General features: G+C 36.5%; 1 protein-coding gene and 1 pseudogene across 2 annotated transcripts; both read right to left on the bottom strand.

Annotated features, from left to right (window-relative positions):
* Window positions 1–14169: 14169 nt before the first annotated feature.
* On the bottom strand, window positions 14170–15025 carry LOC112208118 (heat shock transcription factor, Y-linked-like; annotated as a pseudogene). The gene is made up of 2 exons (NR_189012.1): window positions 14812–15025; window positions 14170–14683 (listed from the first exon to the last, which is right to left on the bottom strand). The product of NR_189012.1 is annotated as a heat shock transcription factor, Y-linked-like (transcript).
* Window positions 15026–16164: 1139 nt separating this feature from the next.
* LOC740402 (glutamate dehydrogenase 1, mitochondrial-like) lies at window positions 16165–17807 on the bottom strand. Its single transcript, XM_016944690.4, has one exon. It carries the CDS (start codon window positions 17805–17807, stop codon window positions 16707–16709), a length of 1101 nt encoding a protein of 366 aa, XP_016800179.1. The 3' UTR covers window positions 16165–16706.
* Window positions 17808–24379: the final 6572 nt, after the last annotated feature.

Raw genomic sequence — 24379 nt, 5'->3', positions numbered from 1 at the left:
CCTCTGTGAGAGGAATCCATATCACAAAGCAGTTTCCCATGCAGCTACTATCTAGTTTTTACCTGGGGATATTAGTTTTTTTTCCCCATGGGCCTCAATTTTATCCAAAATGGCCTTTTACAGTTTCTCCAATAAAAGTGTTTCCAACCTGCTAAGTCAAAAGAGAGGTTTAATTCTGTGAGGTGAATCCACACATCACAAAGCAGTTTCACAGATAGCTTTTTTCTATTTGTTATCATGAAATATTCTGTTTTTCACCATGGGCCTCAATGTGCTCCCAGATATCCTTTTGCAAATTCTCCAAAAAGAGTGCTTCCAATCTGGTGAATCAAAAGAAAGCTTTATCTGGGTCTCTGTGAGATGAATTTACATATGACAAAGGAGTTTCACAGATAGATTGATTTTTGTTTTACCCAGCAATATTCAGTTTTTGCCCATGGGCCTCAATAAGCTTCCAAATGTCCTTTTGAATATTGTCAAAAAAAGAGTTTTCAACCTGCTGAATAAAAGAACAGTTTAACTCTGAGATGAATCCACACATTAGAAAGCAGTTTCACAGATAGCTTATTTCTGGTTTTTACCTGGCGATATTCATTTTTTTTTCGTGGGCCTCAATGAGCTCTCCAATGTCCCTTCACAGATTATCTAAAGTAGTGTTTCCAACCTGCGAAACTAAAGAAAGGTTTAACTCTGTGGGATAAATCCACACATCACAAAACAGTTTTAGAGATAGCTTCTTTCCAGTTTTTATCTGTATTTGTTTTTCCTCATGGGCGTCAAAGGGCCCTCAACTGCCCTTGGCAGATTCTCCAAAAAGAGTGTTTCCAACCTGCTGAATCAAAATAAAATTTAGCTCTGTGAGATGAATCCAGACATCATAACGCAGTTTCACAGATAGCTATTTTTAGTTTTCCTCTGGGGATATTCATCTTTTGCCCATGGGCCTCAATGGGCTCCCAAATGTCCATTCACAGATCCTCCAAACAGAGTGTTTTCAACCTCCTGAATCAAAAGAAAATTTTAAACATGTGAGATGAATCCACACATTACAGCATTACAATACAGTTTCTCAGGTAACTTCTTCCTAGTATTTACCTAGAGATTACTCTAGATTATGTGTGTGTGTGTGTGTGTGTGTGTGTGTGTATAGTTACAATGGGCTCCCAAATATGCCTTTGCAGATTCTCCAAAAAGAGTGTTTATAAACAGCTGTATCAAAAGAGAGGTTTAAATCTATGAGATGTAACCACACATCACAAAGTAGTTTCACAGAAAGCTTCTTTCCAGTTGTTACCTAAGGATATTCTGTTTTACCTCATAGGCCTCAATGAGCTCTCAAACGTCTATTCATAGATTTTCCAAAAAGAGAGTTTCCAACCTCCTGAATCAAAAGAAAGGTTTAACTCTGTGAGGTGAATCCACTAATCAGAAAACAGTTTTACAGATACCAAATTTCCAGTTTTAACCTGGGGATATTCGGTTTTTTTTTCCATGGGTCTCAAAGGGCTCCTAAATATCCATTTGCAAATTCTCCAAAAATAATGTTTCCAGACTGCTAAATCACAGGAAGAATGAACACTGTGAGATGAATCCAAACATCACAAAGCAGTTTCACAGACAGAATCTTTCTAGTTTTTATATCGGATACTTGGTTTTTCCCCTTGGGCCTCAATGGTCCTTCAAATGTCCCTTCGCAGATCCTCCAAAAAGAGTGTTTCCGACCTACTGAATCAAAAGAAATGTTTAACACAGTGATATAAACACAAATACCCCAAAACAGTTTCAAAGATAGCTTCTTCTAGTGCTTATCTGGGGACATTAGGTTTTTCCCTATGGGCCTCAAAGGGCTCCCAATTGTCTCTTCTCAGACTCTCCAAAAATAGTTTTTCCAATGCACTGAATTAAAAGAAAAGTTTAACTCTGTGAGATGAATCCACAAATCACAAAGTAGTTTTACAAATAGCTTCTTTCTAGTTTTTACCTGGAAATACTTGATTTTTCTTCATGGGCCTCAGTGTTATCCAAAACGGTTCTTTTCATACTCTCCAAAAAAAGTGTTTCCAACCTTCTGAATAAAAAAAAAGGATTAACACTGAGAAAGTCCACACATCACAAAGCAGTTTTACAGATAGCTCCTTTCTAGTACTTACCTGGGGATATTTGGTGTTTTCCTTTGGCCTCTATGGACTCCACAATATACCTTGGCAGATTCTCCAAAAAGTGTTTCCAACCTGGTGAATCAAAAGAAATGTTTAATTCTGTGTGATGAATCCACACATCACAAAGTACTTTCACAGATAGCTTCATTCTAGTTTTTATTATGGGATATTCATATTTTCCCCATGGACCTGATTGGGCACCAAATTGTTCATTCACAGATTCTCCAAAAAGAATGCTTCCAACTTGTGGGATCAAAAGAAAGCTTTAACTCTGATTGATGAATTTACACATCACAAAGCAGTTTCACAGATATTTTGTTTCCCTTATTTCCATAGGGATATTTTGTTTTCCCCATGGGCCATAATGGGCTCCCAAATATCCTTTCACAGATTCTTTAAAAAGACAGTTTTCAAACTGCTGAATCAAAAGGAAGGTTTAACTCTTTGAGCTAAATCCACACATCACAAAGCAGCTTCACAGATAGCTTCTTCCTAGTTTTTATCTGGAAATATTCCATTGTTTTTACTTTGGGAAAGAGAAAGGTTTAACTTGGTGAGATGAATCCACACATCACAAGGCAGTGCCACAGATAGCTTCTTTCTACTTTTTACATGGGGATATTCTGGTTTTTGGCGATATGATGCAATGGGCTCCAAAATGTCCCTTTGTAGATTCTCCAAAAAGAGTGTTACCAACCTGCTGGATCAAAAGAAAGTTTTAACACTTTGAGATGAATCTACACATCCCAAAGCAGTTTCACAGATAGCTACTTTTTACTTGCTTATCTGTGGATATTTGTTTTTTTCCCTTGGGCCTCAATGGGTTTCCAAATATCTCTTCACACATTCTACAAAAACAGGGTTTCCAACCTGATCAATTAAAACAAAGGTTTTTGTCTGTGAGGTGAATCTACACATCACAAAGCAGTTTTACAGATACCTTCTTTCTAGTTTTTACGTGGGGATATTCGATTTTTCACCATGGACCTCATTGGTATCCAAAATGTCCTTTCTCAGATACTCCAGAAAAAGTGTTTCCAACCTCTTCAATCAGAAAAAAATAAAGGTTTAACTCTGTGAGATGAATCCACACATCACAAAGAAGTTTCACAGATTCTTTCTAGTTTTTACCTAGGGATATTTGTTGTTTTTCCTTGGACCTCACTAGGCTCCCAAATATGCCTTTGCAGATCTCCAAAAAGAGTGTTTCAAATCTGCTGAATCAAAAGAAAGATTCAACTCTGTTAGATGAATCCACACATCACAAAGCTGTTTCACAACTGTCTTCCTTATAGTTTTTGCCTTGGGATATTCTGTTTTTCCTTACAGGTCTCAATGGGCTCCGAAATGTCTCTTCACAGATTCTCCAAAAGAAGTGTTTCCAACCTGCCAAACCAAAAGATATGTTTACTTCTGTGAGATGAATTCACACATCACAAAGCCGTTTTAGAGATAGCTTCTTTTTAATTTTTATCAGGGTATATTTTGTTTTTCCCCATAGTCTCAAAGGGCTCCCAAATGTCTCTTCACTCATTCTCCTAAAAGAGTGTTTCCAACCAGTTGAATAAAAACGAAGGTTTAACTTTGTGAGATAAATCCGCACATCACAAGTCCACTTCACAGATAGATTCTTTCTTGTTTTTACCTGGGAATATTCTGTTTTTCCCCACAGTCATTAATGAGCTCAAAAATGTCCCTTTGCAGATTCCACAAAAAGTGTTGCAACCTGCTGTATCAATAGAAAAATTTACCTCTGTGAGGTGAATCCACACATCACCAAGTAGTTTCACAGATAGCTTCATTCTAGTTTTTAAATGAAAATACTTGTTTTTTCTGCATAGTGCAGTTTGATTGCAAAAATGTCCCTTCACATATTCTCCAAAAAGAATGTTTCTGCCTGATGAATAAAAAGAAAAGTATAACTCCGTGAGATGAATCCATCCATCACAAAGCAGTTTCACAGATAGCTTTCATCTGGTTTTTGTCTTGGGATATTCATTCTTTTCCAATAATTGTCCATGGGAGCTGAAATGTCATTTTGTAGATTTTCCAAAAAGAGTATTTTCAACCTCCTGAATAAAAATAAAGGTTAACTCTGTGACATGAATCCACATATCACAAAGCAGTTTCACAGATACCTTCTTTCTAGTTTTATCTGGGGATATTCTGTTTCACCCCATAGACCCAAAGGTTATCCCAAATGTCCCTTTGTAGATTATGCATAAAGAGTGTTTCAAAACCTGTGGAATCATAAGAAAGGTTTAACACTGAGAAATGAAAACATACATCACAAAAAGTTCCACAGATAGCTTCTTTGTAGTTTTTAATCTGAGTATATGCACTTATTCCCCTTTGGCCTGAAAGGACTCTCAAATATGCAATCACATATTTTCCAAAAAGAGTGTGTCCAACCTGCTGAATAAAAAGAAAGGTTTGCCTTTTTGAAATGAATCCACACATCACAAAAAAGTTTAACAGATTATCTTCTTTCTAGTTCTTATCTGGGGATATTCAATTTTGCCCCATAGGCCTACATGAGCTCACAAATGTCCTTTTATAGATTCTCCAAGGAGGCTGTTTCCAACCTGCTGCATTAAAAGAAAGGTTCAAATCTGTGAGATGAATCCACACATCTCAAAGCATTTTCACACATAGTTTCTTTTTAGTTTTTATCTGAATATATTTGGGTTTTCCTTGATAGCAACAATGGGCTCATAAATGTCCCTTTGCACATCCTCCAAAAAGAGTATTTTTCACCTTCTGAACCAAAAGAAAATAATTCTGTGAGATGAATTCACGTATCAATCTTAATATTCCATTTTTCCCCTTCTGCCACAATGGGCTTTTAAATTTCTCTTCACAGAGTCTACAGAAAGAGTGGTTCCAAATTGCAGAATCAAAAGACTCTTTTTCCCTGTGAGAAGAATCCACTCATCACAAAGCAGTTACATAGTTAGGTTCTTTCTAGTTTTTATTTGGGTATATTTGGGTTCTCCCCATAGGCTTCAATTGGCTGCAAAACATTCCCCTGCCAAATTTAACATTTTGATACGAATTTACACATCTCAAAACAGTTTCACAGATGGCTCCTTTGTGTTTCTTTCTGGGGATATTCAGTTTTTCCCCATAGGCCTCAAAGTATTCTGAAATGTCCCTTTGCATATTCTACAAAAAGAGTATTTCCCATCTGCCAAATAAAAGAAAGGATTAATTCTCTGAGATTAATCCATATATCACAAAGCAGTTTCACTGATAGTTTCTTCTAGTTTTTATCTGGGGGTATTCAGTTTTTTCCCCATTAGCCTCCATGGATTCCAAATATCCATTCACAGATTCATCAAAAAGGCTGTTTCTACCCTGCTGAATAAAAACAAAGCTTTAATTTTTTGAGATGAATCCACACATCACAAAGCAGTTTCACAGAGAGATTCTTTCTAGTGTTTATATGGATATATTGTTTTTCTGATAGACCACAATAAGATCTAAGATGTGCTTTTTCAGATATTCCAAAAAGAGTGTTTCTAACCAGCTGAATCTAAAGAAGGTATCCACTCTGTGAGATGAATCCAAACATCAAAAAACAGTTTCACAGATAGCTTATTTCCAGCTTTTGTCTGAGGATATTTGGTTTTTCCCTTTATTTTTCAATGGGCTCCTAAATGTTCCTTTGCAGATTCTCCAAAAATAGCATTTCCAATATGCTGACTCAAAAGAAACTTTTGACTCTGTGAGATGAATCCACACATCACAAATCTGTTTCACAGATAGTTTCATTCTAATTTTTATCTGTGAATATTATGTTTTTCTCCCTAGGCATCTATGGGCTCCTAAATGGCCATTCATAGATTTCCAAAATAAGTGTTTCCAACCTGCTCTATGAAAAGAAAGGATTAATTCTGTGAGATGAATTCACACATCACAAAGACTTTTCACAGATTACTTCTTTCTAGTTTTTATCTGGGGATATTCAGCTTTTTCCCTGTAAGCTTCAATGGGCTCCCAAATGTTTCTTCACAGATTCTCCAAAAGGAGTGTTTCCAATCTGCTGAATCAAAAAGAGGGTTTAACTCTCTAAGATGAACCCACACATCACAAAGAAGTTTCACACATAACTTATTTCTAGTTTTTATCTTGGGATATTCATTTTTCTTTCTTAGGCCTGAATGGGTTCCCAAATGTCCCTTCGCAGATTCTCCAAAAACGGTCTTTCCAACCTCCTGAATTAAAAGAAAACTTGAACTCTATCAGATGAGTCCACACATCAAAAAGCAGTTTCACAGATAGGTTCTTTCTAGTTTTTACCTAGGAATATTTGGTCTTTCCCCAAAATCGTCAATGGGCATCAAAATGTCCCTTCGTAGATTCTCCAAAATGAGTGTTTCCAACCTGAGGAATCAAAAGAAAGATTTGTCTCTGTTAGATGAATCCACATATCACAAAGAAGTTACATAGATAACCTCTTTGTAGTTGGTATCTGTGGATATTCAGTTTTTCCCCATAGGCCTCAAAGGGCTCCAAAATATCCCTGTACAGATTCTACAATAAAAGAGTTTCCACTCTGCTGAATAAGAAGAAAAATTTGAGTCTCTGAGATGAACATGCACATCACAAAGAAGCTTCACAGATAATTTCTTTGTAGTAATTATCTGTGGATATTCTGTTTCTCCCCATAGGCCTCAATGGGCTCCAAAATGTCACTTTGCAGACTCTCCAAAAAGAGTGTTCCTGACCTACTGAATCATAAGAATGGTTTAACACTCTCAGATGAATCCACACATCTCAAAGCCATTTCACAAGTAGCTTCCTTCTAGTTTTTATCTGGGGATATTCAGTTTTTCCCCATAGGCTTCCATAAGCTCACAAATGTCTTTCTGCAGATTATCCAAAAAGACTGTTTGCAACCTGGCAAATCAAAAAAAAAAAAAAAAAAAAGAAAGAAAGAATGAAAGATTTAAGTCAGTGAGAAGAATCCAGACATCACAAATCAGTTCCACAGATAGCTTCTTTTTAGTTTTGATCTGGGTGCATTCTGTTTTTCCCCTGTAGCCTCCCTGGGCACCCAATTTCCCTTCTCAGATTCTCCAAAAAGAGTGGTTCTCACCAGCTGAATGAAAAGAAATAATTAACTCTGTGAGATGAGTCCACACATGACAAAGCAGTTTCAGAGATGGCTTCTTTTTAGTTTTTATCTGGGGATATTCAGTTTTTCCCCACAGGCATAAATGGGCTTCCAAATGTGCCTTTGCAGATTTTACAAAAAGGATGGTTCTATCCTGCTGAATAAAAAGGAAAATTTACTAATGTAAGATGAATCCACACATCACAAAGCAGTTTCACAGCTTCATTCTAGTTTTTGGGACAGGATATTCAATTTTTATCCTTTGGCCTCAATTGGCTGCCAAATTTCTCTTCGTAGATTCCACAGAAAGAGTGTTCCCAAATTTCTGAATCAAAAGAAAGCATTTTTCTGTGAGAAGAATCCACACATCACAAAGCAGTTTCCTAGATAGCTTCTTTCTCGTTTTTATTTGTGGATAATTGTTTTCTCCCCTAGGCCTCAATGGGTTCTCAAATGTTCCCTCTCAGATTCTTCAAAAATAATACTTCTATCCTTTAGAATCAAAAGAAAGTTTTAGCATTGTGAGATCAATCCAAACAATACAAAGCACTTTCACAGATAACTCCTTTGTAGTTTTAATCTGGGGATATTTGATATTTCCCATAGGAATCAATGGGTTCCCAAATGTCTTTCTGCAGATTCTTCAAAAAGACTGTTTCCATCCTGCTGAATCAAAAGAAAGGCTTAAGTTTGTGAGATGAATCCACACATCACAAAGCAGTTTCACAGAAAGCTTCTTTCTAGTTTTTATCTGGAGATATTCTATTTTTCCTCATAGACATTAATGGGCTTCCAAATGGCCCTTCACAGATTCTTCAGAAAGAGTGTTTCCAACTTGCTGAATCTAAAGAAAGGCTTAGCTCAGTGAGTAGAATCCACGCATCCCAAAGCAGTTTCACAGATAGCTTCTTTCTAGTTTTTATCTTGGGATATTCTGTTTCACCCCATAGGCCTTAAAGGGCTTTCAAATGTCCCTTTGCAGATTATCCAAAAAGAGTGTTTCCATCTTGTGGAATCCTAAGAAAGGTTTAACTCTTTGAGATGAAAACACACATCACAAAGAGGTTTAAAGATAACTTCTTTCCAGGTTGTATCTGGGGATCTGCAGTTTTCCCCCATAGGTCTCAGTGGGCTCCAGAATGTCTTTTCACATATTCTCCAAAAAGAGTGTTTCCAACCTGTAGAATCAAAAGAAAGGTTTACCTCTGTAAGATAAATCCACCCATCATAAAGCAGTTTCACAGATAGCTTCTTTCTAGTTTTTATCTGGGAATACTTGGTTTTACACCATGGCCTCAATGGACTCTGAAATGTCTTTTCACCAATTCTCCAAAAAGACTGTTTCCACCTGCTAAATGAAATGAAATGTTTCCCTCTGTGAGATGAATCAACAAATCACAAAGGAGTTTCTCAGAGAGGATATTTCTAGGTTTTATATGAGGATATTTTGTTTTAAACCACAGACCTCAGTGAGCCCCGAAATCTCCCTTTGCAGACGCAACCAAAAGAGTGTTTCCAACCTGAGAAATCAAAAGAAAGTTTTAACTCTGTAATATGAATCCATCCATCACAAAGCAGTTTCACAGATAGCTTCAATCTAGTTTTTTTCTGGGAATATTCCATTTTTCCACTTAGGCCTCAATAGACTCCAAAATTTCTCTTTGCAGATTCTACAGAAATTGTTTTTCTGAACTGCTGAATCAAAAGAAACTTTTTTCTCTGTCAGAAGAATCCATCAGAAAGTAGTTTCATAAATAGGTTCCTTCTAGTTTTTATTTTGGGTATATTCAGTTTTTCCCCACAGGCCTCAAAGGGCTCCCAAATGTTTCTTCACAGATTCTCTGAAAAGTGTTTCCAACCTTCTGACTCAAAAGAAATGTTTCACATTGTAATATGAATCCATACATCACAAAGCATTTTGACACTTAACTTCTTTCTAGTTTTTATGTGGATATACTCGATTTTTCTCCATAGGCCTAAATGGAACTTCCAACTGTCTTTTTGCACATTCTCCAAAAAGAGTGTTTCCAAAGTGCTGAATTAAAAGAAAGGTTTATATCTGTGAGATGAATCCACACATCACAAAGCAGTTTCACAGATAGCTTCTTTCCAGTTTTTATCTGGGGATATTCCATTTTTCCTCATAGGCCTAAATGTCCTCCCAAATGTCCCTTGCAGATTCTCTAAAAAGAGTGTTTCCAACCTGCTGAATCAAAAGAAATGTTTAACTTTATAAGATGAATCCACACATCGCAAAGCAGTTTCACACATAGCTTCTTTCTAGTTTTTATCTGGGGATACTTGATTTTTCCCCACAGGCCTCAATGAGCTTCCCAATGTCCCTCTGCAGATTTTCCAAAAACAGTGTTCCCAATATGCTGAATCAAAAGAAAGACATAACTTTGTAAGATAAATCCACACATCACAAAATTTCACAAATAGCTTGTTTCAAGTTTTCATCCGGCATGTTTGTTTGTTTGTTTGTTTTCAGAAACCACAATGGACTCCCAATGTCCCTTCACATATTGTCTAATGAGAGTGTTTCCAACCTCCTGAATAATAATAATAAAAAAACTCTGTAAGATGAATCCACACATCACAAGGCAGTTTCACAAATAGCTTCTTTCTAGTTTTTATCTTGGGATATTCCATTTTCCCCCATAGGCTGCAATGGGCTCCCAAATGTTCCTTTGTAGATTCTCCAGAAAGACTGTTTTCAACCTGGTGAATCAAAAGAAAGGTTTAACTCTGTGAGATGAATCCTTACATCACAAAGCAGTTTCACAGAAAACTTCTCTATCTTTTATCTGGGGATACTTGATTTTTTCCCCATAGGCCTAAAAGGACTCCCAATGATCTCTTCACAGATTCTCCAAAAAGAGAGTTTCCAAGCTGCTTAATAAAAAGAAAGGTTTAACTCTGTGAGATGAACCCACACATCACAAAGCAGTTTCATAGATAGTTTCTTTCTAGTTTTTATCTTGGGATATCCCATTTTCCTCCATAGGTTTCAATGGACTCCCAAATGTACCATCACGGATTCTTCAAAAAGAGTGTTTTCAACCTGCTGAATCAAAGAAAAGTTTAACTCTTTGAGATGAATCCACACATCACAAAATAGTTTCACATATACCTTCTTTCTAACTTTTATCTGGGAATATTCAGTTTTTCTTCATAGGCCTCAAAGGACTCTCAAATGTCACTTCACAGATTCTACAAAAAGAGTGTTTCCAACCTGCTAGATTGAAAGAAAAGTTTAACTCTATGAGATTAATCCACACATCACCAAGTAGTTTCACAGGTAGCTTCTCTCTAGTTTTCATCTGTGGATATTCTGTTCTTTCCAATAGGCCTCAATGGGCTCCCAAATGTCCCTTTGCAGATTCTCCAAAAAGAGTGTTTACAACACGCTGAATCAAAAGGAAGGTTTAATTCTGTGAGATGAATTTACACATCTCAAATCAGTTTCACAGATAGCTTCTTTCCAGTTTTCATCTAAGGATATCTGGTTTTTCACCATAGGCCTCATGGGCTGCAAAATGTTCCTTCACAGATTCTGTTAAAAGAGTGTTTCCCACCTGCTGAATTAAAAGAAAGTTTTACTTTTGTGAGGTGAATCCACACATCACAAAGACATTTCACAGACAGCTTCTTTCTAGTTTTTATTTGCAGATATTTGGTAATTCACTATAGTCCTCATAGGACTCCCAAACATCTCTTTACAGATTCTCCAAAAGTTTTCCAAACTGTTGGATCAAAGAAAAGGTTTAACTCTGTGAGATGAATCCATACATCAAAAAGCAGTTTCACAGATAGTTTCTTTCTAGTTTTTATGTGAGGATATTAAGTTTTTCACAATAGGCCTCTATGGGCTCCCAAATATCCCTTTGCAGATTCTACAATTAGTTTCCAACCTGCTGAATCAAGAGAAATGTTGAACTCTATCAGATGAATCCATGCATCGAAATTCAGTTTCACAAACAGTTTCTTTATGGTTTTTATTTTGGGATATTTGGGTTTTTTCCATAGGCCACAAAGGGCTCCCAAATGTCCCTTTGCCACTGGGAATCCCTACTTCAAATAAAGGAAGGAGTGGTAAGGAGACAGCTAGTTCTTTCAGGGAAGGACCTGTCAGTCAAAGCAGAAGATGAAAAAGAACTTTTAGAAGAAGCATGGAAAAATCATAACTAGACCTAAAAAGAAAGCATGATAGTTGAAGTGATAACCAGTGAGGCTAATCTCAGTAAGTCAAAATTATTGCACCTCTAGTAAATGATACTGTGACCTACCCTTTTAGGAAAAGTTGTGGTGAGGAACAAAGAATAAAAAGTAATGCCACAACACCAAGAATGTTCACTTTGACAATGAAACTAGATGTTATATTTGTAAGTCCCAGTCAACATTAACTAATTCACATACATATGTGTATATATATACTCACACATACATATATGTATTAGGTACTGTGTTACATCAGTGCTGGGTGTCCAAGACAGACAGACAGACAGACTAGAAAACTAATGTGATAGATAAGAAGCACCTCCTGGGATGAGTGATGTCTGTGTTGTAGGAGTCTTAAGTAGGCAAATGGGGCAGAGACTTTTATCTCCAAGAAGAAAATGGGACTCAAGTTACCAGATGGAAAAGGTCATGGCTGAAAGTGGAGTTGTCTGAATGTCTCACTGTGGTGAAACCGAAGGACATGAAGTTGAAAGGAAAACAAATATCAGGTCTAGAAGGGATTTATTTAGCCATGCTGAGGATCTGGACTCAGAATCTAAAAGGTATTAAATCCTGACAAAAGCAATTAAATCTGACTTTGTACGGAGCATGAAACCAATGTGATAAAAATCTGCACTAGAGGTGGGGTTTGGTGGCTCAAACTTGTAATCTCAGCACTTTTGGGTGCCATGGTGGGTGTATCACACACAGCCAGGAGTTCAAGACCATTCCAGCAAACATGGTGAAACCCCATTTCTACTGAAAATATAAAAATTAGCCCAGCATGGTGGGCATATATAATTTTACCTACTCAAAAGTTTGAGGTAGAAGAATTGCTTGAACCCAGAGGTTGAGGGTGCAGTGAGCTGAAATAATGTCATTGCTCTCCATCGGGGTAACACAGGGAGACGTTCTCAGAGAAAAAAAAAGAAGTAAGGAAATGTGCATTAGAAAACATGAAAAGTGGACTCTAACAGGAGGTAATTAAAGGCACAAACAGGTTGGAATGCTTTGATGTAAGATCAAAAAGGTGTACTGTTAATGCCAGCTGTAAAATTCCACCATGTACTGACAGTGATGCAATCCATGAGCATAATATGATGTAAACTTTATTCAAGTGATGACGCAAATAATTGTGATCATGGACACGGAGTTCACTAGGTATGAACTGCAATGAAGAAAATCTTTGCCAATTAAAATCGAAGTTTAAAATAACTGAGGAAATGTAATTGAGAAAATACTGAAATATACAGTGTGTGTTAACCTTTCTCTAGATGTTCTGTGTGTTTGTTTATGTGAGCATCTATTCCCTTTGTGCCATCCAAATTTATGCTCTCATTTGATTTATGCCAGACTGCTTGAGAAGCCACTTACTGCTTTTTCCTAACTCCAGTTGTTTCCTTGCCCTTGCCTGCTGTCATTGTTATTATGTCCCCTCCAAATTTCACATTGAAATTCTGTGTCCATTGTGATAGTGTTGGGAGGTAGGACTTTTGAGGGGTGATTAGCCATGTGTGTGTAACCTCCTGACTGAATTGATGGTGTTATCTGGAGAACAAGTTAGTTATTTTGTGAGTGGGCTTTCATGAAAGATGAGTTTGGTCCCGATTTTCTGTTCATCTCATGCCCTTCACCATATGAGGTCAACCTGCCATGTTGTAACATAGAAAGAAGATCTCATGAGATGCAGTCCCATGGACTTCCTCACCTTCAGAACCACGAGCAAAATAAGTCTTTTTACAAATTACCCAGGCAGTGGTATTGTGTTGTTTCAGCAGCAAATGGACCCAAAGATTTTATTATTTTTTCCTCTTTAGAGAACTAAGTTAGTTAACTTACATAGGAGCACATCAAATTTCCTTACAAATGTTCAAAAAGCCCATATATATATTTGTAAAAATTAGTACAATAGCCTGACACTGAAAGAAAACACCATTTTACTTTTAACTATACTTTGAGAAATAAAGAAAAAGCAAACATGAAAGTCGACATGCAGTTTTATTATTCAGTAAGATAATTGCAGAAATTTCTAGGGTTTTATTGGTCGATGTAAATGTTAGTCTCTGTTGTCATGCCTAATCTGGTGCTCTTTTAGTGGAAGATCAGTTGTAATTACGGTGATATTTGTCCAGTCGTGATGGTTGAAGAGCTGGCCTGGAATGAGGGAGAGATGATGTATTAGCTATTGTAGGCATTTGCAACCATGGGTTGCCTGCTGGTAGCAGGTTAGGATGTGGAGCCTCGTTGACTGATACCACAGGATATCTTGTTGGAAGAGCAGATGGTTCCCCTGTCAGCCCCAGATAACGGTTTTGCAAGGGAGATATGTTGCAGTATTGAGAAGTTGTGGTTGCAATGAAATTTGCAATGTGGTCACTTGTTTTGATGTAGATGGTATGAGAGTGCATAAGAATAGTGGTCACATGAATAGCGTACAACTGATTTAAAATAGCATGTTGATGTGTTGCAATTTGTTGAGACAAGTGACAATAACAAACATAACACATAAAATATCAGATTTCTGTTTCATCACACAAACTTATTGTCATCAAATAATTCGTGAACATGGTTTACTATTTTCAAGAATGTGCTTGTTGGGAAGAAAGCACTCAAGTTGTTAAGCTCTCAAGTGAAAACATGTCATACATTAATAGTAACATTGCATTAAGTGGCTTTGGTACATTTATTTTGATTTCACTGGTAAGATTCAAAGTTGTTAGCAAAATTTCTTAAAACCCTGAAAGGTTAATGCTTAAGCTGAACTCAATAATTTCAAAAAATTAAATAAATTTTACCTTAATATTTTATATAATGTTCAAAATCTGGTCTTACTACATGTATTAACATATTTACTGATGTACAAAGTAAAATTACTTATATACTCTATGTAAAGTTGTAACTGAATATGTTAAATATCTTGCTTAAGACAATGGATTCATTCTCTTCTGCCAGAAAGGTGGCTAGAATGGCAGATCTTTGAAAATTCTGTCGAATTTTACTAAATCCATAAAGGTTGAGCTGTCGAACAAAACTTTTGATACTGTCACTTTGAAATATTCTGTAAGGAGCCTTTATATCGAAAATTTCTTTCTTGAAGAGTTCTTCATTAATCACCACACAAGTTCCATTCTCAACCCACAGAACAGACTTGAGTTGGTCACTTTCAAGTATTTTCCAAAGTTTCCTGGGAAAGGTCATAGAAAAAAAAAATCATTATCTTTATCTGGCTCACAGACACAAACTGTGTAACATGGCCATTTTAACAAGGATTCTTGTGACAAAACCTGAATAGCATTTTCTTCAATCATTGACCTTAAGTCTGAGTCCCCTGGGAATGTGTGTTTACACGGTGGAGACCTAGTGGAGGCTTCTGAATCAGTTAATTCATCTCTGGGAGAAACAACTTGAGTTTCTGAAGAAACATGTGCCATCTCAAATAAATATTTATTTAGATACTCTTCCAGCCTGCATGGTTTTCAGGACTGCAACTTCAAATGCTGCTTCAGAAGGCCTACGCAGGTAAAGGAATCTAGAGCATCACTCTAGTGTATGTCAAGCTGAGTAGCAAAGACATCACAAGAGGACTTTGGTCTCCTAGCAACCAACAAAAATCTGGCCAAAAGTGTTTTCTTCCCAGTCTGAGAAATGTATCCAGTGAAAATAAAATATAGACTGCTCACTTACACATTCTAGGCTGCAAAGTCTCATCCCTGTAGCATCATTTAAATAAATAAGAAAATAATGTCTTCAATCCCTGAAATAAATGTAATTATCTCCTCAACACACACACTCTTACTAGATTGGTGAGAGGAGCATAGGGCCTGGTAATTGCAAAATGAAAAAAAAAAAAAAGGAAAAGGAAAAGGAAAAGAAAAATGAACGATTTTAAAACCTCTATGACTTTGGCACATTGGATTGAAAACCGTTGCAGTGCAAAACCTATGCGGTAAAAAGACATAGCCATAGAGATAAAAGGTTACTCTTCGTCAGGGGCTGGGAAATAAAAAGTACTGTTTTTTATTTTTATTTTTATTTGTTATTTATCTAACTGTAGATACAGAATTTCCTGTTGGGCAATAGAAATGTTTAGTAACAAAAGAGAGGTGATGATTGTACAACATCATAAACATATCAAATTCCATTGAATTGTACACTCAAATGTAATTTTACATTATGTGAAACTTACCTTAATAAGAAGAAAACAAATGTGAATAAATCTAACTGATTACATTTCAGAATAAAAAGTTATTTATATGCATATCTCTTCAAAACCTTTTCAGTCATATCAGAAAAATAAATAATGATTTTATTTGGTATGTCTGTAAATATCTGACAAATGTTAATGATGAAAGAGATTTTAAAAGCAGGTGATTTACTTGTAAGGAGATCCCAAAGAGTAGGAGATGTAAATAATTAATAACAACAATAAGAATAATGACAACAAGAAAATGTTTTAAGAAAAATAAATATATATGTGTGTCTAAGCAGAAAAATTTTTATTTGGTTCCAAGAACAAAATCTCTATTAAAAAAAAAGATTTTGTAAGGAATAATCTTTGTGTCCTGAAAACACTGTTATCATTATTAAGCAGAACTTGAATTTATAAAGTAATGTTACTATTGAATAAAATAACAACGCTGCAATAAAATAAAATAACAATGCTGATATAAAATACTAAGAACTCACTTGAGGACCATGCCACCTTCTGAAAAGGTCACACATCTACTTCTTAAATGTGTTAAAGTTACAGCATGTCCCAGACTCATCCAGAGCAAAATAAGTAAGCAACTGACTGCTCTTGACTGTCCCTTCTCCAGCAGTAGCACTGATTGTGTTGGGAAAAGCCACAGAGCAAGGCTGCACAGCCAGATGCAGGAGGCTTTTTATTTAAAGGCAAAATACCAAAACAGCTTTCTGTGTAGGTGATTTCTACTTTCACACTCAGCTTGTACATGATCCCCTAGTCTTAATTTCTTTCTCCTTAATGGGCTGATTTGGATTGATTTGTTCAGAATGGTATCTGTTATTAATGAGTCAGGAGAGAAAGGGATTTCTGTGGTTACATGTAAACTTGTGATAGGTCTGCAGAACTTACGCGTGAAGAGGATAGTGAGGAAGTCAGCCATAATCCATGTATGTGAAGGTCGCACCAGCTTCATTGTACACTTTGAAGACTTTCTCAATGGTATTGACATAGGCAGCTGCTCTCAGGTCCATCCCAGTTTATACTTCCTGGCTGTGTGCATGATTTGCCTGGCAGAATGCTCCATTGTGCACACCAAGCCGGAGTGCATGATGTCTTTCTCAGATGCACCTGATATCCTGTCTTGGAACTCTGCCGTGGGTACAATGGGAATAGCTCCACCATGCTTTCCACATTTTCTTTCTAAAGTCTCTTCAACAGACATGAACAAGTGGTAGTTAGAATTCCTTTCATATTTGAAGGTCAAACGGCCATAGCTGACATGCTTTAGATTCTTCAGCCACTCAAAGTAAGATACTGTCACTCCTCCAGCATTCATGTAGAGATCTGGAATAACCATAATGTTTCTCTCCAGGAAGATCTTGTCAGCTTCTGGGGTTGTTGGCCCATTGTCACCTTCAGCAATGATCTTGGCTTTGACTCTGGATTCATTGGATTTGCTCAACTGCTTCTCACTGGCAGCTGGGATCAGTATGTCACAGTAGGGCTCCAAGATGCTTCCTTCATAGGGCTTTACCTTGGGGAAGCCCACAATGGACCCATGTTGCAATTTGAAGTCTTCCAATTCCTTTGGGTCAATACCATCTGGATTCCATATACTCCCATCAGACTCACCAACAGCAATACATTTAGCACCAAAACGATGTAAATATCTCATAGAGTGGAGGCCCGCATTACCAAATCCCTGAACGAAAAATGTTTTACCTCCAAACCCTGATGTCATTCCTAAAATGCTCATGTAAGAAGCTTCATTGATGAAGTTTTCAATCCCATGGAAGACACCATGGCCAGTAGCAGAGATGCGTCCATGGATTCCCCCTTGGCTGATGGGTTTACCAATAACACAGGCGTGTGCATTAATATCGTAGTGCCCTATGGTGCTGGCATAGGCATCAGCGATCCAGGACATCTCCAGCTCACCTGTGCTCTTGTCTGGAGCAGGCACATCAATGCCACAACCAATAAAGCCTTTCTTTGCTAGCTCTATGGTGAACCTCCTTGTGATCTTTTCCAATTCATTATTGGTATAGTACTTGGGACTGATCTTAACACCAGCTTTAGCACCCCAGAACAACACACCAACCACTGCACACTTGCATGTCATCAGAGAAGCCAAAGCTTTTACTTCATCTATACTCACATCAGTGCTGTAATGGACACCTCCATTGCAGGGCATGCGGTGCTGGCTGTGCTGGGCCGGGTAGCCTTTGGTGACCTCCCAGGAGCTGTCGTCGCGCCGGATGCGGAAGGAGACACTCAGCATGTGGTTGCAGGGATTGATGATCCGAAAGATGCCGCCCACCCGGTTCCGCTTCTGCTCCTCACTCTCCCGGGTCCTCAGGTCCTCCACCAGCTTGTCCTGCACGATGCTGGCGCCACGATTGAAGAAGCCCTCCACCGTTTTGAAGAAGCTGGGGTCATCCTCGCGTTCGGCCACCTCTTCGCTGTAGTGGCGCCGGGCGGCCAATACGAGCCCCGGCTGCGGGCGGCGGTGGGCTATCCCCCGGCCCGGCCCAGCAACGCGGCTGAGTGGGCGGCCGCCGAACCCAGGGCACCGGGCCAACCCAGGAGAGCAGCAGGGCTTCGCCCCAGGTTTCAGGGGTTTTTTTGTTATTGTTTAATTCAGAATTTTTTCTATTAATATTATGTAAGAAAAATGTTCACATCAGTAAATTATTTGTGAAGATAAAACAGGTCTCCTACCAAATGCGTGTGGTTCAATTTTGACCGTTTTTTTTTTAATTAAAAAAGTGCAAAATTAAAATATATATTTTTTAATTTTTTGCTTTTCTGGGGAATTTTCATGTTGCTCTATCTGAAAGGAGTACAGGCTTCTTTTGTGATGGGAGGGAATGAATGATTACTGACAGTAGCAAAAGATGGGACATGAGTGTGGAGAAAAGAGAGCGTTAATGGGAGGATCAGAAGACAAAATCACATTAAATGTAGGTCAATCTACGTCAAATTCTGGCTGAGCGTTTTGGGGCGCTAAGATGGGTTACTGTGTAGGGAGGAAGAATGCCTTGTGTTTTCAGGGGGAGATGGCTCAGCTAAAGCTGTCCTCTGACTCCAAACTAGAAGCCTACCTATAGTCATAAAAAGGCAAGAAAATAAGCAATTTTACAAGAAAAAGATAAACATAAAGTAGGCTGTATCCACTTAGCTATGTAAAAGAATCAGGTATCTGTCTGATCTCCTTAGTGGCAGCCTGTAATACCCATGTTCTTGCGGCTTCAGCCTCCCAGTTAGCTGGTTCTCCAGGAAAAGGCCAGTAGGCTCAGATAATTATTCAATTTCTTTAATTATTCTAATATTATTTTATAGACAGAATCCTGCTATATTGTTCAGGCTGGCCTCAATTTATAGGCCTGAAGTGATCCACCCACCATGGCCTTATAGATTGCTAAGACTGCTGGTGTGAGCTACCATATCTTCCTGATTTGTAAAAACTTTTGTAGAGACTGTGTTTCAGTATTTTGCCAAACCAGGTTTAAAATTATTGGCCTCAAGCGATCTTTTTGCCTTAGCCTTCCAAATTATTGGAATTACGAATATGAGCAAGAAAACCTCATCTAAAATATGTTATATCTTTTTAATTATCACTTAATATTTTATTTAGTAAAGGTAAAGTTTCATACTTAATGATAAAGTGGAAAAACATGCAATACAAACTGATTGGAGTAGGAGCCAATTTTGAAATAATAAACACACATTTAGATTAGACAATTTTAAGTTTACTAAGAATTCTCTCACAATTACTGCAAAAATGCTTATTGTATATTTAAAGTTTGAAATAATATTTTTATGGTTAGGAAAATATAAAGCAGTATAATAGACAATGAAACCAATTATAAGTTCCCTATGAATAAAATCCAAAGCCGTATACCAGTAACTGGCAGGGACACAAATTACTTTTTTAAAATGTAAAATACAGTGATAATGAGGAATATAGCAGGAATCTGTATACTAATCATAGTAATTTATTTTGATTCGGGCAGAAAAATAATTCTGCTCTTTAAATAAAGAGAACCTGTACAGTCAAAAACAGTTGTATTTTCAAGCTCTTTCTTAACATAATTTTTGTTAGTTAAGACTAGCATTTACTGATGATCTTACCACTTAACTAACCCACATTTTAAACTAATGCTTCAGTAAAAAATAACTGGTGTAATAAATAAATGTTTTTTATATTTCCATACATTAAGGTCCACTATTCTAAGGTATAGATATCTTAATTTTTTTCCTTTAAAATATCTAAACCAGAAAGGCAACACATTCACATAAATTAAGTCTAATGATTCCATGAAAAAAGCAAAAAGTAGACTGAAGAAAAGTATTAAAAACATGTTGATGCTTTGTAAAGAATCATACAAGCCAAGCACACATTATTTTTATTACTAAGAAGCTAATCTAAAAGCTTACATCATTTAAATAAACATTATATGTAAGCAGTTCTTTCACAAACTGCAAATACTCTCAACTTTATTGCTTTTATTTAGGAATAAATGTCATTTTTTTTTAGTATACACTTTTCTCAAAGGCTGGTTACATGATGATGTGATGTGGTCTTGCAAGAGCCATAATATATGTCTTATCATCTCATCTTCTTCATCAATAATGTCCATTTGTTTATTGTTTCAAAACTATGTAAGCATTTTATCACCTCTTCTGCCATCTATATGACATGCACTTCAGCGTGTGATCAAATACATTCATGTACTCTCCATCAAAACAATAATTAAAAAAAAATTTTTTATCATTACACTTAAAGTTCTAGGGTACATGTGCACAACGTGCAGGTTTGTTACATATGTATATATGTGCCCTGTTGGTCTGCTGCACCCATTAACTCGTCATTTACATTAGGTATATCTCCTAATGCTATCCTTCCCTCCTCCCCACTCCCCCCATCCCATGACAGGCCCCAATGTGTGATGTTTCCCATCCGATGCCCAAGTGTTCTCATTGTTCAATTCCCACCTATGAGTGAGAACATGTGTTGTTTGGTTTTCTGTCCTTAGTGATAGTTTGCTAAGAATGATGGTTTCCAACTTCATCCATGTCCCTGCAAAGGACATGAACTCATCCTTTTTTTATGGTTGCTAGTATTCCATGGTATATATGTGTCACATGTTTTTAATCCAGTCTATCATTGATGGACATTTGGGTTGGTTCCAAGTCTTCGCTATTGTGAATAGTGCTGCAATAAACGATTGTGCATGTGTCTTTACAGCAGCATGATTTATAGTCCTTTGGGTATATATCCAGTAATGGGATGGCTGGGTCAAATGATATTTCCAGTTCTAGACCCTTGAGGAGTCACCACACTGCCTTTCACAATGGTTGAACTAGTTTACAGTCCCACCAACAGTGTAAAAGTTTTTCTGTTTCTCCACATCCACTCCAACACCTGTTGTTTCCTGATTTTTTAATGATCGCCATTCTAACTAGTGTGAGATGGTCTCTCATTGTGGTTTTGATTTGCGTTTCTCTGATGGCCAGTGATGATGAGCATTTTTTCATGTGTCTTTTGGCTGCATAAATGTCTTCTTTTGAGAAGTATCTGTTTATATCCTTTGCCCACTTTTTGATGGGGTTGATTTTTTTCTTGTAAATTTGTTTAAGTTCTTTGTAGATTCTGGATATTAGCCCTTTGTCAGATGGGTAGATTGCAAAAATTTTCTTCCATTCTTTAGGTTGCCTGTTCACTCTGATGGTAGTTTCTTTGGGTGTGCAGAAGATCTTTAGTTTAATCAGATCTCATTTGTCAGTTTTGGCATTTGTTGCCATTGCTTTTGGTGTTTTAGACATGAAGTTCTTGTCCATGCCTATGTCCTGTATTGCCTAGGTTTTCTGCTAGGGTTTTTATGGTTTTAGGTCTAACATTTAAGTATTTTCAGAGAATACTATAAACACCTCTACACAAACAAACTAGAAAATCTAGAAGAAATGGATAAATTCCTGGACACATACACACTCCAAAAACTAAACCAGGAAGAAGTTGAATTCCTGAATAGACCAATAACAGGCTCTGAAATTGAGGCAATAATTAATAGCCTATCAACCAAAAACAGTCCAGGACCAGATGGATTCATAGCCAAATTATACCAGAGGTACAAAGAGGAGCTGGTACCATTCCTTCTGAAACCATTCCAATAAAGAGAAAAAGAGAGAATCCTCCCTAACTCATTTTATGAAGCCAGAATCATCCGGATACCAAAGCCTAGCAGAGACATATGCACAAAAAAGAGAATTTTAGACCAATATCCCTGATGAACAGTGATGCAAAAATCCTGAATAAAATACTGGCAAACCGAATCCAGCAGCACATCAAAAAGCTTACCCACCATGATCAAGTGGGCTTCATCTCTGGGATGCAAGGCTGGTTCAATAAACGCAAATCAATAAATGCAAACCAACATATAAAGAGAACCAAAGGCAAAAACCACATGATTATCTCAATAGATGCAGAAAAGTCCTTCGATAAAATTTCTTCATCATCCATTTTAAATTCTGTTAAATCTTTATCATCAAATTTATACCAGCAGTCTCAGTCATCATCCTACCATTTTTTGAATAATATAAGAATAATAATGCCCACTGCTTGCTTGACCATAGTATACAGGCACACCTAAAAGTCTGCACTTTGTGATCTTTGTAGTTTTATTTTCAGGTTACTCTTTCTGTTGAATCAATGGATTTTCTGATTTGACATTATTTTGTTCCAGCTTTGCAATGCCTGCTTCTGTGTAAGGTCCCGTATCCAACTCCCAAGGAAATTCAAAATAATCACTGAATGTAAATGCACATTTTTAAATCATACTCAAATCATTTCTGTTGGCCAAAAAAATAAAATAAAATTATTTAAATAGCAAGTGCTTAATTGTGTTAACATACCATAAACAGAACATGTACAAATGTTCACATTCCCTGAGCAAACATTAAAACAATTTAATGATAATTTTAAGGTTTATAATTGTTGTAATTTATTTATAAAAAGAGAAGTAAATAATAATTAACATCATTAGGGTGATTATGCCATTACTAACTTAAGCAATACTTTCTTACCAAAGCTTAAAATATTTACATATAGTAATCCTTTGATATTTGTAGGGGATTGGCTCAAGGAGTCTCTTAAATACTAAAATTTGTGTCTGCTCAAGCTTCTGACTTACAATGATGGAGTATGTAAATATAATTCACACCCCTCCTCCTATGAGGTTTACTTTATCTCTACATAAATGTTCAATAAAATGTAAATGCTCTGCAGACAGATAATATATTCTAACGGTTTTAAGTTTGTCACATTTTACTGTAGTATTGATTTGTTTTTGTTTTTGTTTTCAAACATCTTAGTATATGTTTGGAGAAATCTGTTTGCAGAACCTGTGTGTGTAAAAGGTCTCTTATTTGTTGCAAATAGAAAACATTACTGACGCAGACACCGATGGCTATCTGCTCTGTGATAAATAATATATGAGAAATAACATACTTTGTTCTCCTAGAATTCAGAGTCTTCTTGTGAGTATAATGTATTTTTACAGATTTCATGATATAATTTATGTGATGTATTTGGAATTATTACCACACAATAAATATGGCTATTAAAAGTAATTGTGGAAGGAAGGAGAACATAGGAGCTCCAAAGGTCATAATTTCCTTGTAGCTACAGAGCAAAATACAGTTATTTTATACATATCATGTTTTTATATGTTTTTCTCTACACGAGGTTTTTGATACAAAAATAAACAATATTCAGTTTGTGCCCTGATGAAGTTCATCGCATAGAAAAATTAGCTAGGCAGACATGCACGCCACAGTGAAGTCCTAAGAAAGCATAAAGCACAAGCATCCAAGAACAAATGTGGGGACTTTATTTGAATTTTATATTCTGTCTGTCTTATTCACTTCTTGTCAGTATAATTAACCATCTGTATCTGTTTCAAATTCAAAACCCTAGGGATAAAACTGACTACAATACCAGGACTTAAATTGTACTTTTTTGTTGTTGTTGTTTGTTAGTGGCTGTTAATCAAGTGTTAGTGAACATCCCATATGGAGATGCTAATAAAAGAAATGCTACCAACGTTGTAATGCCTGCATGATGTGATCCATCAGATCTAGAAAGGCAGAGGCAAGTTTGTGTTTTTAATCTCCATAGATGATGAGTGCTGTGATGCTATTTGAAAACCAAACTATTTCTGATCACTGAGGAAGATAAACAGAAATTTAAGAATTATTTACAACAGTTAAAATATTCTAATTTCTTTATTTGGTTTCTGTCAATATCTATGCAAAAAGTAAAGGAATGATAAATTACTTGAGTAAAAACATTTCCAAAACTAAACTTTTCTGTGTTCACTTACTTAGACAGCTGTATCTTAAATACGTAATATGCCACTAAAACCTAACATTTTTTCTGTTTTATTTTCAACCAGATACTTTTTATTTCCAACCAGATGCTTTTTATACTCTTAGCAGCCTGATTGTAATAGTCATATAATGTTGCTAACAGGTCCATGTAGCATTATCTCAAAAACAATTTTTTTCCTTAGCAGAAAAAAACCCTAATTTGAGAAAAATATTCAGAGAATCCTAAAAATAAGCACAGCTTATATAACACAGACAGAACAACAGAAAAAAAATGCTTACTTTAAAAAACAAAATGGAAATATA

This window comes from Pan troglodytes, chromosome Y (assembly GCF_028858775.2).
Source record: "Pan troglodytes isolate AG18354 chromosome Y, NHGRI_mPanTro3-v2.0_pri, whole genome shotgun sequence".
NCBI lineage: Eukaryota > Metazoa > Chordata > Mammalia > Primates > Hominidae > Pan > Pan troglodytes.
The sequence above is the reverse complement of the archived record's forward strand: the minus strand, read 5'-3'. Positions and strand labels throughout refer to the sequence as shown.

What these genes read in the sequence shown, in the direction of transcription:
- LOC740402 (XM_016944690.4), bottom strand. Translation starts at nt 17,807, where the DNA reads ATGACATGCAAGTGTGCAGTGGTTGGTGTGTTGTTCTGGGGTGCTAAA.